The sequence below is a fragment of the Ranitomeya variabilis genome, chromosome 4 (genome assembly GCF_051348905.1).
Source record: "Ranitomeya variabilis isolate aRanVar5 chromosome 4, aRanVar5.hap1, whole genome shotgun sequence".
Lineage (NCBI taxonomy): Eukaryota > Metazoa > Chordata > Amphibia > Anura > Dendrobatidae > Ranitomeya > Ranitomeya variabilis.
In genome coordinates, this window is record NC_135235.1 from 103,292,934 (window position 1) to 103,306,795 (window position 13,862).

The 13,862-nt window shown below is 44.3% G+C and overlaps 1 protein-coding gene across 4 annotated transcripts in view; it reads left to right on the plus strand.

The window, feature by feature from the left end:
* The first annotated feature begins 64 nt into the window (after positions 1-64).
* Positions 65-13,862, plus strand: part of BLOC1S2 (biogenesis of lysosomal organelles complex 1 subunit 2) — a 51,838-nt gene continuing 38,040 nt past the window's right edge. Inside the window, exons 1-3 of one of the 4 annotated variants that reach the window (XM_077259023.1) lie at positions 146-195; positions 7,789-8,060; positions 11,424-11,547. In XM_077259023.1, the coding sequence (XP_077115138.1) occupies positions 7,836-8,060; positions 11,424-11,547 (349 nt within the window). In that variant the 5' untranslated portion in view covers positions 146-195; positions 7,789-7,835. Of the gene's footprint in view, positions 338-7,788; positions 8,061-11,423; positions 11,548-13,862 lie in introns of all 4 variants that reach the window. The other 3 variants (XM_077259024.1, XM_077259025.1, XM_077259026.1) reach the window with 3 other exon arrangements.

Sequence of the window (13,862 nt, forward strand, 5' to 3'; positions counted from 1 at the left end):
GGAATAACTATTTACTCCAGCAGACATCTTGTTGGAGCCTGAATATTGCGGCTTATAATGAAAGCGAGCGCAGCCAATATGGCGCCGGAGCGCGGACACAGCGCCAGACTGCAGTCTGCTCCCTCACATCCGAGGACGGAAGACGCGTGACGGGATGTAAACACGGAAGTAGCGCTGCTCCCCGGCCGCCAGTAGGTGAGAGTGATGTGTGAGTACTGACCGTGTGTACTGCGCCCTGTAACCGTGAGCTGGGCACGCGGTGCTGGCCGGAGATATATGCTTATGAGCCCGGGTGGCGACCAGTTCTATTGGTACCTGGCTGTGTCTCTCCCCTCCGGTGAGGCTGCTGCTCCAGCGACGTCCTGGAGATAATGACGCCGTAGTGCGGACAGAAGTGACCTGCGTCCTCCATCAGGGTGTGTGCAGACGGTCAGTAACCCCTGCGGGTTGGACGCTGCGTATATCTGCAGCGTCCACATGTTGCAGCATACTGGATGGGATTTCTAGAAACCTCATGGCCAGAGATGCCGGCGGCTCACCTGTGGAGACTGACATGCTGCTCGTCTCTCCAGACTGCAGCATGTCTATTTATCTCGTGGAGACGCTCAGTCTTCACAAGATAAATGTCACCTGTACAATGTATGGGACAGGGTGATTCCACACGGTTCAGTGATCACAAGCCGGCAGCGGACATGTGCTGCATCCAAAGCGCTGCCTATTACTGACCGTCTGCACATACCCTTAAAGTTGAGCTCATACATGCGGAAATGGCAAATCCAACTTCGGGCAGTAATTCATAAAAATAGAACATTTATTTGAACATAAATGAATACATGAAATTCCCAGCATTTTGCTTGGAGCAGGAAACAACATGGTGACGCGTTTCGAACACTGACTTGGTTCTTCCTCAATGCCTGGGCCTTGGGGAACAATGCAGACAGCATTCGAAACACGTTGTCATGTTGTTTCCTGCTCCAAGCAAAATGCTGTGACTTTAATGTATGTTCTGTTTTTATTCATTACTGCCAGAAGCTGGATTTTCCTTTGCTTCTCCACGTTTGGTCAGAGCGTTACTCCATACATACTGTATATGGTGCGCTGACAAACTCCCTTTCTGTGCTCATACATGACATTGCCAGGTGCACAGATCCTGTAGAGAGACCTACTATGGCTCCACTACCCACAGATGTAACGTTCACACCAAGTCTACACGGCGCCATCAAAGCTCGCGGCCACGTTGCTCCATAATGAAAGTGAACTGGTTCTGTTGCGACTGACAAACCTCTACTATTGCAGCACGCGGGCCTGGAGTCCAGCAGCTTAGATCTCTGGTGGGTCCAGGCATCTGCAGGTTGCTGCTCGGCCACATCCACTTTTATTATAGAGCATTGTGCTGTGAGGTCTCTCCCTGATGAGTGAAGGGCTCGTCTCAGGATAGACATCGATGGCACATTGTAAGGAAAAGCAATCATTTCTTATAGGGGTTTTCCCACAAACAAAGTATATTTTAATCAATAGATCTTGGAATAATAATTTTCCCTTCCCCATGACAGCACCTACACATGAGATGGCTCCCACCCCTAGGAACAGGAAACCTGCAGCGGAGATAAAAGATGGGGGCGGCACCTCTCTCCTCAGTTTGGTTTCCTGTTCCTGCGACGCTGAATCTGGCAGCGCTGGTCCGGAGACCAAGGTCCGCGGCAGGAGCAGCTGGTCGGCGCGTGCGCATTACTTACGAACCGTGGCTGTGTGGTGGCGTCCTTCCCGCTGCAGGCTCCCTGGCGTCCGCTCCTGGCTGGAGTAGGAGCATGCCCATCACTAGGCTGGCGCTGAGGTGAATGGGACGACTTCCGGTTTAAACCGGAGGTGATTTCGCACGTCGGGGGGAGCTGTGTGCTGACACTCCCGGGAGGGAGAAAGTTCAGGTGCGCTCTCGCCCTACACTATTTAAAGAGGCAGATCACAAATAACGGTGGCATTAGCCTCTCTGACAAAGGCGGACCCAACTGCGGAATCGCCGGCTCCGGTGGACATCCCACAGACTTCCGTGGTACTGAGGTTCTGGTGGGTGAGTGCCTTTGTAAGGCAAAAACACATCAGTAACAGTATCTTTCTGTATCGTATTATGCAAGGAAAGAAAGCTACGGCCAAACAGAAAAATAAAGTGTGTGCACTCTGTGATAAAGCTCTCCCTAGAACTTATGAGAAGCGGATTTGCCGGTTATGTATAGCTAAAACTGTGGCCGAGGAGTCCTCATCATTACTCCAAAACATAAAGGCTATCGTTAGGGATGAAGTCAAAATCACAGTAAAAGAGCAGATGAAGCAGCATGGGTTGCATAGCTCTGAAAATCCACCTCCTAGACCTACCCAAACCTCTGACGTGGAATCAGAAGGTGAATCGGGGGAATTACCACCCGGTGATGACTCAGACTTAGGCTATGTTCACACTTTGCGGTTTTTGCTGCGGATCCGCAGCGGATTTGCCGCTGCGGATCCGCAGCAGTTTTCCATGCAGGGTACAGTACAATGTTACCCTATGGAAAACAAAAACCGCTGTGCCCACATTGCGGAAAATCCCTTTAAAAACCGCACGGTTTTCAACATGCACCAATAGGAAAGTGCTGTTGAAAACCCGCAGAGGAATCCGCAGATGAAAACGCAGGAAAATCCGCAGTGAAAACCGCAGCGGTTTTTGCACTGCGGTTTTTCCAAATCCGCTGCGGAAAAATCCGCAGCAAAATCTGCAAAGTGTGAACAAGCCCTTAGACTCTTCAGATGAAGACTGTGATTGGCCGTGTGTATTATCTGAAGATGTGGGGAAACTACTTAAGTTAGTCAGATCTACTTTGGGGGTCGAAACACCAAAAGAAAATAAATCAACCCAGGATGCTATATTGAGCAACAAAGAGGGGAAAAAACGGAGGGTTTTTCCTTTCCACGATAATGTATTAAATTTAATTAAAAGAGAGTGGAAAAAAACAAATAAAAAAAAAATCTCAGGCCCTTAAGCGTAAATATCCGTTTGATGAAGAAATCTGTGACAAATGGGGAAAGAGCACCTAAACTAGACTCTGTAATTGCGAGTACCTCCAGGGGCATAGCACTTCCCTTCGAGGACATGGGAGCTTTAAAAGATCCTCTTGACAAAAAGGCGGATGCCTTCTTAAAATCGGCATGGGAAGCATCGACATGGCCATTTAAGCCCGGGGTGGCCGCCACTTGTACGGCTCAGGCCATGGTAAAATGGTTAGAAGAACTGAGCGAGCAAATAAGAGACAAATGTCCAAGAGAGAGACTCTTAGAAGTAATACCCTCTTTACAAAATGCGGCAGGTTTCCTGGCGGATGCTGCCATTGACTACGGTTTTCTGCCCGTGCATGTGCTCTCTCCAACTCTGGTAGAAGAGCATTGTGGTTAAAAAATTGGACTGCTGACTTTCAATCAAAAGTCAAACTATGTGCAGTCCCTTGTGAAGGGCAATATTTGTTAGAAAAAGCGGCTGATAAGAAAAAACTTCCCGCCTCCCCCCTTCTCAAGACGCCGTTGGAATGATACTCGACGATCCTTTCGGGGTTCAGGGAAAGCAGGCCGGGGTCGGCCAGGGGACAGATCCATTCGAGGGAAGCCCTGGAATGAGAGGAGAGAAAGAGGATACCTCTTTAATAAGCCCCCTCAAAAACCAGACCCCAAACAACAATGACGCTGACCTCCCGGTGGGGGGAAGGTTTCGGTTCTTTGTCAACCAGTGGGAAAAGTTACAAACCTCACAATGGATAATCATCCTATTATCCGAAGGCCTACGGTTGAACATCACCTCCCTCCCTCCTCATCGAGTAAAAATTACGCATGTGGCCAAAAGAAACCAGGTGATATTAGAAAGGGAAGTTCATCTCCTCATGGCAAAACAAGTCCTCATGAAAGTACCTGCACAACAGATAGGGAAGGGGTTTTACAGTACCCTGTTCCTCACACCAAAACCGGATGGTTCACTAAGAACTATTTTCTACTTAAAATCCCTGAACCAATATGTCCTGGTAGAAAAATCCAAAATGGAGACCTTAAAAACCACAATTAAACTGATATATCCAGGCTGTTACATGGCAGTGATAGACCTCACAGATGCCTACTATCATGTTCCAATTTGCGTAGAACATCAACAATTTTTAAGGCTGGTAGTAGAAATAAATCAAACCCCCACTCGTTTATAGTACCATTGTCTCCCCTTTAGGGTATCGGTGGCCCCCCGAATTTTTACAAAAATAGCATCGTTTGTGAGGAAGGAAAACATCTTATTAGTACCCTATCTAGACGATTTTCTCCTTATCCTTATAGCAGACAACCAGGAAGACTGCATAGAGGCAGTCACAAAAGTACGGAACCTGCTGTCCAAACTAGGATGGTTAATAAACTTAAAAAAAAAAAAAATGCTTCCAGTCCAGATACAAGAATTCCTGGGAATTCAGCTGGACTCGATCAAACAAGTTTATGTCCTTCCGGACAGGAAAATCGAAGCCATAAAACAAAATATAAAACAAACACAATCGGGCCGGTCCATCTCAGTAAGAGAAGCCATGTCCCTTCTAGGGATGTTAACAGCCACAATTCCGGCAGTTCAATGGGCACAAATACATTCGAGGGAGTTACAGTGGCAGATCCTGACTGAACAGGCAAAAAATCCCTACAATTTAAATCGGAAAATCACCCTATGGCCACAAGTTCGTGACTCTTTAAATTGGTGGCTAAAATTAGAAAATTTAAAAAAGGGGGTGTCATGGTCGGTCCAGAATCCACTGGTACTAACCACGGATGCGAGCCCTCTAGGCTGGGGGGCCCACCTAAAAGATCAGATTCTGCAAGGCAGATGGGATCCTCAAATGGAATTAGCATCCTCCAACATAAAGGAACTAACAGCAGTAAGGCAAGGAGTTCTACAAATAGAAGGAAATATAAAAGGAAGACACCTAGTGGTATTGTCCGACAACAGTACAGCAGTCTGTTAAATAAATCGACAAGGGGGGAACAAGATCGAGACCTCTGTTAGAGGAAGCCAAAAGACTGTTTTCTTGGGCAGAAAACCACCTCTTATCCTTGACAAGCACACACCTAAAAGGGACAGACAACCTTGTTGCAGACTTCTTAAGCAGGCACGTGCTGCACCAAAACGAATGGTCCCTAAATCAGGAAATATTTGGGGAAATCTGCGCCATTTGGGGTATTCCACAGGTGGATCTCTTTGCCACAAACCAAAACCGGAAGGTAGAAAGATTCTATTCCCTAAACCCAGGGGAGAACCCAGAAGGAGTGGATGCGCTGTTGCGCCAATGGAAGTTCCAACTTGCCTATGCATTTCCCCTGATTCTGCTAATCCCAACAGTTTTGAAAAAAATCCGAGAAGAGGGGACACGAATAATACTGCTCGCACCCTTCTGGCCGAAAAGAGCATGGTTCACCTGGCTCAGGCGTATGTCCATATCGGACTTATGGATCCTTCTGGACGTGCCAAATCTACTACACCAGGGTCCAGTATCCCATCCTCAAGTACACAGCCTACATCTCACTGCCTGGAACTTGAGAGGGGGCTTCTGCTAGCAAAGGGATTCTCAGCTCCGATAATTGCTACTCTGCTATCCAGCAGGAAAAAAATTACAACCGATAAATATCAGAAAATATGGGAAAAATTTCTAGAGTTTTCAGGACGACGCCTGTCAAATACCACCCAAAAAGTCCCAATAAGTGAGGTCCGGCAGTTCCTCCAAAAAGGGTTGGAACGGGGTCTATCTACCCGCACCCTAAAGGTGCAAGTTTCGGCGCTTTATTTGATCAAAAATTGGCTGATCACCCCTGGGTGTATAGGTTCATCCGAGCCTCCTTCACAGCCAGACCATTTAAACCTCGGCCAAAGGTAGCTCCCTGGGATCTAAATTTAGTGCTACAGGCCTTAACCTCTCCTCTTTTTGAGCCTCTTAACTCCATCTCTGTGAAAGCACTAACCTTAAAAACAGTTCTCCTTGTTGCCCTCACGTCAGCCCGACGAATTAGTGAAATCCAAGCTATCTCTGTAGATCCCCCATACACTACCTTTTTGGAGGACAGAGTAATAATTAGAACCGACCCGGCCTTCTTACCAAAGGTCAATTCAAAATTCCACAGGGACCAGGATATAATTTTACCCTCATATTGTGCCAACCCAAAATCCCAGGGAGAACAAACATTTCATTGCCTTGATGTTAGACGTTGCCTAATTCAATACCTAGAAGTGTCAAAACCATGGCAACAGTCTTCAGCCCTTTTTGTCTCCTTCCAGGGAGCAAACGGGTAAAAAGGCCACAAAATCTACTATCGCACCGTGGCTCCGCATGGACATTGCACTCTCCTATTCCTCTTCAGGGCAATGCCCTCCACTAGGTGTAACGGCACACTCCACAAGAGCTATCGCCACATCCTGGGCAGAAAGGGCAAATGCGCCGATAGGGCAAATTTGCAATGCGGCAGTATGGTCTTCACCCTCTATCTTCTTTCGCCACTATAGACTGAATCTGGGGCTTTCAAGTCTTGCCTTGATGGGCACCCCCCATCTTTTATCTCTGCTGCAGGTTTCCTGTTCCTGGGGGCGTGAGCCATCTCTCATATATAGGTGCTGTCATGGATCTGGAAAATCAAATTACCGGTAAGTAATTATAATTTTTCCACAATTAGATGTGTTTAAATAAAATGTTCCTGTGCTGAGATAATCTTATAAATGTGCCCCTGCTGTGTACTGTGTAATGGCTGTGTCTGACCGTACAGGGACATGGTCTGATCATGCCACAGCTCCTGGGGAGGAAGGAAAAGAGTATACGGACATTACAGCATGGGATCACAGCTTCACATTTATCTCAGCACAGGAACATTTTATATAAACACATCCAATTGTGGAAATTATTTATTATTATTCCAAGAAGTATTGATTAAAATATTGATTGAAATTAACTATGTTTGTAGGAAAACACCTTTATGGGACGTTCAACTGAACCCAGGGCTACAAGATATTAAAATGGTTACTTTTCTTTGGTAAGTCTAATGGGGTCCTCTGTGCTGGATCCTCATCTCTTGGCCAGAATGGAGAGACGTTACAGAATGTCACTCACCCTGGAAGACGTGTCCTGTATCATGCAGACGACTTTTTAATGTGTCATTTTTACTTTGTGGTATTACCTGAATGAACATCGAACATTGGCAACCAATGGCTGCACAGTTGTTAAACAGAGTCCTGGCAATTGGTCATCGCTGAGGTGGACATTCAGCCACACGTGCTCTCATTGTTAGGCCATGTTCACATTTTCTTGGTCAGTTTTTTACCTCCGTATATGTAAGTCAAAACCAGGAGCGGAACAATCAGAGAAAAAGTATAATAAAAATATGTCACCATTTCTGCATTTTTGAGCCTCTCCTGGTTTTGGCTTACAAATACTGAGGTAAAATATTGACCAAATACTGAGTACAGTGGGGAAAAGAGGTATTTAGTCAGCCACCAATTGTGCAAGTGCTCCCAGTTAAAAAGATGAGAGGCCTGTAATTGACATAGGTAGACCACAACTATGTCAAATTGAGAAAACAAATCCAGAAAATCACCTTGTCTGTTTTGGCAAGATTTATTTTGCAAATTATGGTGGTAAATAAGTATTTGGTCACCTAAAAACATGTAAGATTTCTGACTCTCACAAACCTGTAACTTCTTCTTTAAGAGGCTTCTCTGTCCTCCACTCATTACCTGTAGTAATGGCACCTGTTTAAACTTGTTATCAGTATAAACAACACCTGTCCACAACCTCAGTCACACTCCATACTCCACTATGGGGAAGACCAAAGAGCTGTCGAAGGACACCAGAAACAAAATTGTAGCCCTGCACGAGGCTGGGAAGACTGAATCTGCAATAGGCAAGGAGCTTAGTGTGAAGAAATCAACTGTGGGAGCAATAATAAGAAAATGGAAGACCTACAAGACCACTGACAATCTCCCTCGATCTGGGGCTCCACATAAGATCTCACCCCGTGGGGTCAAAATGATCACAAGAACGGTGAGCAACAATTCCAGAAACACACGGGGGGGCCTTGACATGCTGCGGTCTGGAGAAACGTGACACATGTCTGTCTCCACAGGTGATCTGCAGGCCTCTGTGGACGCATAGTGGTTATGAGATTTCTTGAAATCCCACTATTCTTTATCATCTGGCACTGCAGGATGGACACTGCACAAGTATGCAGCGTCCAACCCGCACCGTTTACTGATAGTGTGCTCATATCCTTAGTTGTTTCTGGTCAACGCTTTAAAGAGTATGTCCAGGACTTTTAAAAATAAAAAGTAACGTGTGTAAGCACTAACAATAACACCACCTGATGGAAACATTGGGCATAGTTTACCAAATTAGCTCTAAACTTACTATAAGCTATTGTAGTCCTGCCAAATAATGGACGCGTAACAGACCAGTCATTAAATTCAAATTGACAAGAAGGAGAAAACCAAAACTATCACCTATTCTAAGTAAAATATAAATTTTTATTGAATATCAAAAATAGATAAAATACAAGTGGATACAGAAAAGGGAAGGGTAGGGGCCACAGTACAGGCAATATAACACAAGGCGCACAGGAAGCAGTGGATCAATAGTGGTGGTTAGATATCATAGCAAAATCCACAAAACTGTATAACAAACACAGTGCCATCATTGACCTGATCAGTATCAACCTACAGTAGGTCCTAGTGTCTAGACAATGTGGTCAAAAAATGTGCATAACACAAGGAAAGCAAAACTGCTGACAATGCAGCAAAAAAAGGTAGTTGTTTCTGGTCAACGCTTTAAGGACTTTGATCAATAAAAAGTAATGTGCCTAAGCACTAACAAGCAGGTAGTTGCTGCCTGTTGTACCCAATGTCGTTTGTTGCCAACACAGAGCGCTCACAGACATCACCTGCCGGCGATTCTAATGCTTTTACAGCTTTTCCATCCTCTGTTGACATGGTGAGACTGCCGATGTAATGCTGATTGAAAGCCAGATTTCCGCTGCCTAACCAGGGGAGCCAGCTGTCAATCAGAATGATGTCAAAGAACAGCGTCTGCACAACAGGCAGGTAGGTAGCAACTACCTGCCTGTTAGTACTTAGGCACTTTATTTTTAATACAAAGTCCCGGATTACCCCTTTTAAGCATAACTCTAGCAATTTTTTTTTTACATTTTACTTCTGGAGTGGTGCCACTAATTTAAGTTCCGTGCCCCAAGTAATGTACTCAGCAGCCGCCATCTTTATCTGTTAACAGAGCCGCTCCGGTCATTTTCTGCAGGTTATGACCTGCCAGATGGCTCCAGTGTTTGCTGGACGATCCAGAAGTCACTTTTCAATGTAAGTCTGAGAGCCAGAATTAGGCTCTTAAAGACTTACATTGAGAGCTTGTGCCTTTACCCCTGACTTTCCGTCAGCCAGAAATTGCGATCACAAGATGGCGGATTGGGACCGGAGCAGCGCCAGGAAGAGCTGAAGACGGCGGCTAGTGCGTATAATACTAGGATCAGGCAACTTGCAGTAGTAGCACCACTCCAGCGCTGAAATAAAAAAACATTGGAGTGGTGCTTTTATTGAAATAATTATCAAAATTTAAGTAAAGTGCACGAAGCAATCCACCGCTACGGTATTTACCACAACTCTATTTTTTGTGTGTCAAGGGAAATATATGTTCATACATGTCCATTGTAAGCAGAGAAAATAAATACAAATGATTTTTTCTTATGCAAACCAAGAGCAGATGGTAGTGCTAGAGCACCAGGAGGTCAGGAAGCTGCGCCATGGAGGTCAGGAAGCTGCGCCATGGAGGTCAGGAAGCTGCGCCATGGAGGTCAGGAAGCTGGGCCATGGAGGTCAGGAAGCTGGGCCATGGAGGTCAGGAAGCTGCGCCATGGAGGTCAGGAAGCTGGGCCATGGAGGTCAGGAAGCTGGGCCATGGAGGTCAGGAAGCTGGGCCATGGAGGTCAGGAAGCTGGGCCATGGAGGTCAGGAAGCTGGGCCATGGAGGTCAGGAAGCTGGGCCATGGAGGTCAGGAAGCTGCGTCATGGAGGTCAGGAAGCTGCGTCATGGAGGTCAGGAAGCTGGGCCATGGAGGTCAGGCAGCTGGGCCATGGAGGTCAGGAAGCTGGGCCATGGAGGTCAGGAAGCTGGGCCATGGAGGTTTGCTCCTTGCTAGTGATCAGGTCTCAACTAGTGCTATTTTTGTGCTGCTTTATTTCCTAGGCGGCATGGGATATATGCAGGGTAGGCGCAAAGCATTTTTAGCTCTGCATCCAGAGTCAGAAATGCTGTACTGTCCCTTTCTGATCATTAGAATTATTTCGATAATTTTTTTTTTTTTGCCAAGAAAGAGAGATTGGTAGGATAGAGGGCTGATAACATCGAAGGGCAAACTAAGGGCCTGATTCACCACCACTTTCACACGAAGAAAGCTTTGAAAATGCGCAACATTTTGGCACAACTCAAAGTTGTGCTGAAATTTTGCAACTGTTGGCATTCTCACACCATTTTAGCCCAGATCTGACAGTGGACAGAGCTACGGCCAGATGGGAGCGTTACAAATTCCCCCACATAGAGTTCTCGATGAGTGGTGACTTCCTTTATGCCACAATCGTACTTCCCGATCTACAGATTTGTGGCGAGACACACACCACTTTTCAGATGCTACTAATTCATTAAGAGGCATACACCTCTCAATGAATCTGTAGCGTCTAACTCCAGCACGTCTCCACTTTAAGACTGACAAAATTTACATTTTTTTTTTTTTTTAGTTTTTGGGGCAGAGTGTGGGAGGAAACGCTCCAAATTTTCCTCAAAGACTCTGCATGCACATACCTTCATATGGCTTTAGTATTTCCGATTTGTTGATCCTTTTTATCTTTGCATATGTAGCTCATTCATATGGCAATGGCCATTGTGTGCCTCCATTTTAAATATTGGCGTTTTGCAGTCTATTGGCCATGTTTGCAGTGCGTATGTGATTTTTAGTATTCTGATGTGTAATATGGCTTTGTGCCTTAATGGGGTTTTCTAGCAAATAACATTTAATAATACAGGTATATACATGTTTTTATAGGGCACTCCTGTGCCATCACATCCAATCCCTCGTGACTTTGCCCTGATGGCACTGCTCATCTACAGATGCAGCTAAGCCCTCCATGAAAGATGTGATTACAGGGTACAGTCACATGAACCCTTAGATGTGATGTGGCCCCAGAAATTTCACTCTTAGTAGAGTTTGTAAATGTAATATTTTTCTAGAAAAAGGCACATTTTGATAAAAGAATCAAAACCTCCAAAAATGTGACCCAACCTTTATTCTGTGCTTTAGAAATGATTTTGCTTTTCTCATATTACTGATCATTACTTTTTTTGGCACAGAAAATTGTTGTTTACCGGGACTCGTCGGGAGCAGTTATCAGTATGGCAGAACAAGAGGGAGCAGAGAAGGTCTCCTCAGATGAGCCATCACTAGCACCTTCTGCATCGCAGCCAACGTCACAAGGTGAAGTACAGGCATTACGTTGTATTCGTTTCTTTAAAGTGTAAACTATTGTGGACCTAGTTTGGATAAGTTGTGAGTGAATCTGCACACATGCCTTTCAGTGCAAAAGTTTTTGGCAGGTGTGAAAAAGAAATGTCTCTCCGTAAGAATGCTTTCAAAAATAGAAGTTTTAATAGTTTATTTTTATCAATTAATAAAATTCAAAGTGAATGAACAAGAGACATCTAAATCAAATTAATATTTTCTGTGATCACCCTTTACCTTAAAAACAGCATCAAAGCTTCACTTCTAGGTAATTGTTCAGTTTTTGAATGAATTCTGCAGGGAGGTTGTGACAAACATCTTGGAGAACTAACCGCAGATCTTCTGTGGATGTCGCTTGTTCAAATCCTTCTGTCTCTTCATGTAATCCCAGACAGACTCGATTATGTAGAGATCGGGGCTCTGTGGGGTCCCAATCATCACTACCAGGATCTTCTTTACACTTTTGAGTGTTTTTTTATGATAGATATATGCAAAAAACCTATGTCAAATAGTTACCAACATGGCAGACGTTTTAGAGGTGTTCCCATATTGGGGAAGAAAAATAGCATTGTAAGTAGACCACTAATATCCTGTTTTAGGCTTCTTTTACACTTGCCGTGATTTTGTGGCCCCAATAGATTTCTATGGGGCCGCAACAATTTGTCGGAGCGCCATATGCTGTGCAAATGGTGCGGAAAATTCTTCATGGAATTCGCAGCGGATTAAAAAAAAAAAAAAAGGACCACGTCAATTCTTTGTGCGTTTCTGCACCCATTCCATTATAGGAAAACGCAGGGGTAAAAACACATGAAATCTGCACAGAATCTGCAGGAAAAACACACAAAATCCACTTAAAAAAAAGCCCAGATTTTGGCCTGCGTTTTTGCCAAGAGATGCAGAATCCGCACAGAAAATTTCACATTCAAATCCGCAACGTGTGCACATAGCCTAAGAAATAATCTAATATACTAAAGATGGCTAAACCCTAGAAACTATAAATGGCTGCAGAGGTCACTTCAGACTAACTATAGGCACATTACAGGGACACAGCGGACTGTGACACGTCTTCGACCTGCCAAGTTTGATTATTTTTTCCCTGTTGCCACGTAATTGGCATACAGATGTACCCCTAGGGCCAAGCTGAAATAGATGGCATCACAACTTCCATCAGGCTCAGAGGCCAGATCAATATATGCATATTCTGAATGCAGATTTCCTTTGGGTGGGCTACAACTGATTATTAATTCTCCCATCTCTGTTCTAGTTTCTGAAGGGATCCTGTGTTGCACATTTTAAATAATTAAATAAATATATATATATATATATATATATATATATATATATATATATATATATATATATATATATATATATATATATATATATACATACATACATACAGTACAGACCAAAAGTTTGGACACACCTTTTCATTTAATGATTTTTTTTGTGTTTTCATGACTATGAAAATTGTAAATTCACACTGAAGGCATCAAAACTGAATTAACACATGTGGAATTATATACTTAACAAGAAAGTGTGAAACAACTGAAAATATGTCTTACATTCTAGGTTCTTCAAAGTAGCCACCTTTTGCTTTGATGACTGCTTTGCACACTCTTGGCATTCTCTTGATGAGCTTCAAGAGGTAGTCACCGGAAATGGTTTTCACTTCACAGGTGTGCCCTGTCAGGTTTAATAAGTGGGATTTCTTGCCTTATAAATGGGGTTGGGACCATCAGTTGTGTTGAGCAGAAGTCTGGTGGATACACAGCTGATAGTCCTACTGAATAGACTGTTAGCTGCTTTTTTCTTGCCATAATACAAATTCTAAGTTATGAAAAATGAGTGGCCATCATTACTTTAAGAAATGAAGGTCAGTCAGTCCGAAAAATTGGGAAAACTTTGAAAGTGTCCCCAAGTGCAGTTGCAAAAACCATCAAGCGCTACAAAGAAACTGGCTCACATGAGGACTACCCCAGGAAAGGAAGACCAAGAGTCACCTCTGCTTCTGAGGATAAGTTTATCTGAGTCACCAGCCTCAGAAATCACATGTTAACAACAGCTCAGATTAGAGACCAGGTCAATGCCACACAGAGTTCTAGCAGCAGACACATATCTACAACAACTGTTAAGAGGAGACTTTGTGCAGCAGGCCTTCATGGTAAAATAGCTGCAAGGAAACCACTGCTAAGGACAGGCAACAAGCAGAAGAGACTTGTTTGGACTAAAGAACACAAGGAATGGACATTAGACCAGTGGAAATCTGTGCTTTGGTCTGATGAGTCCAA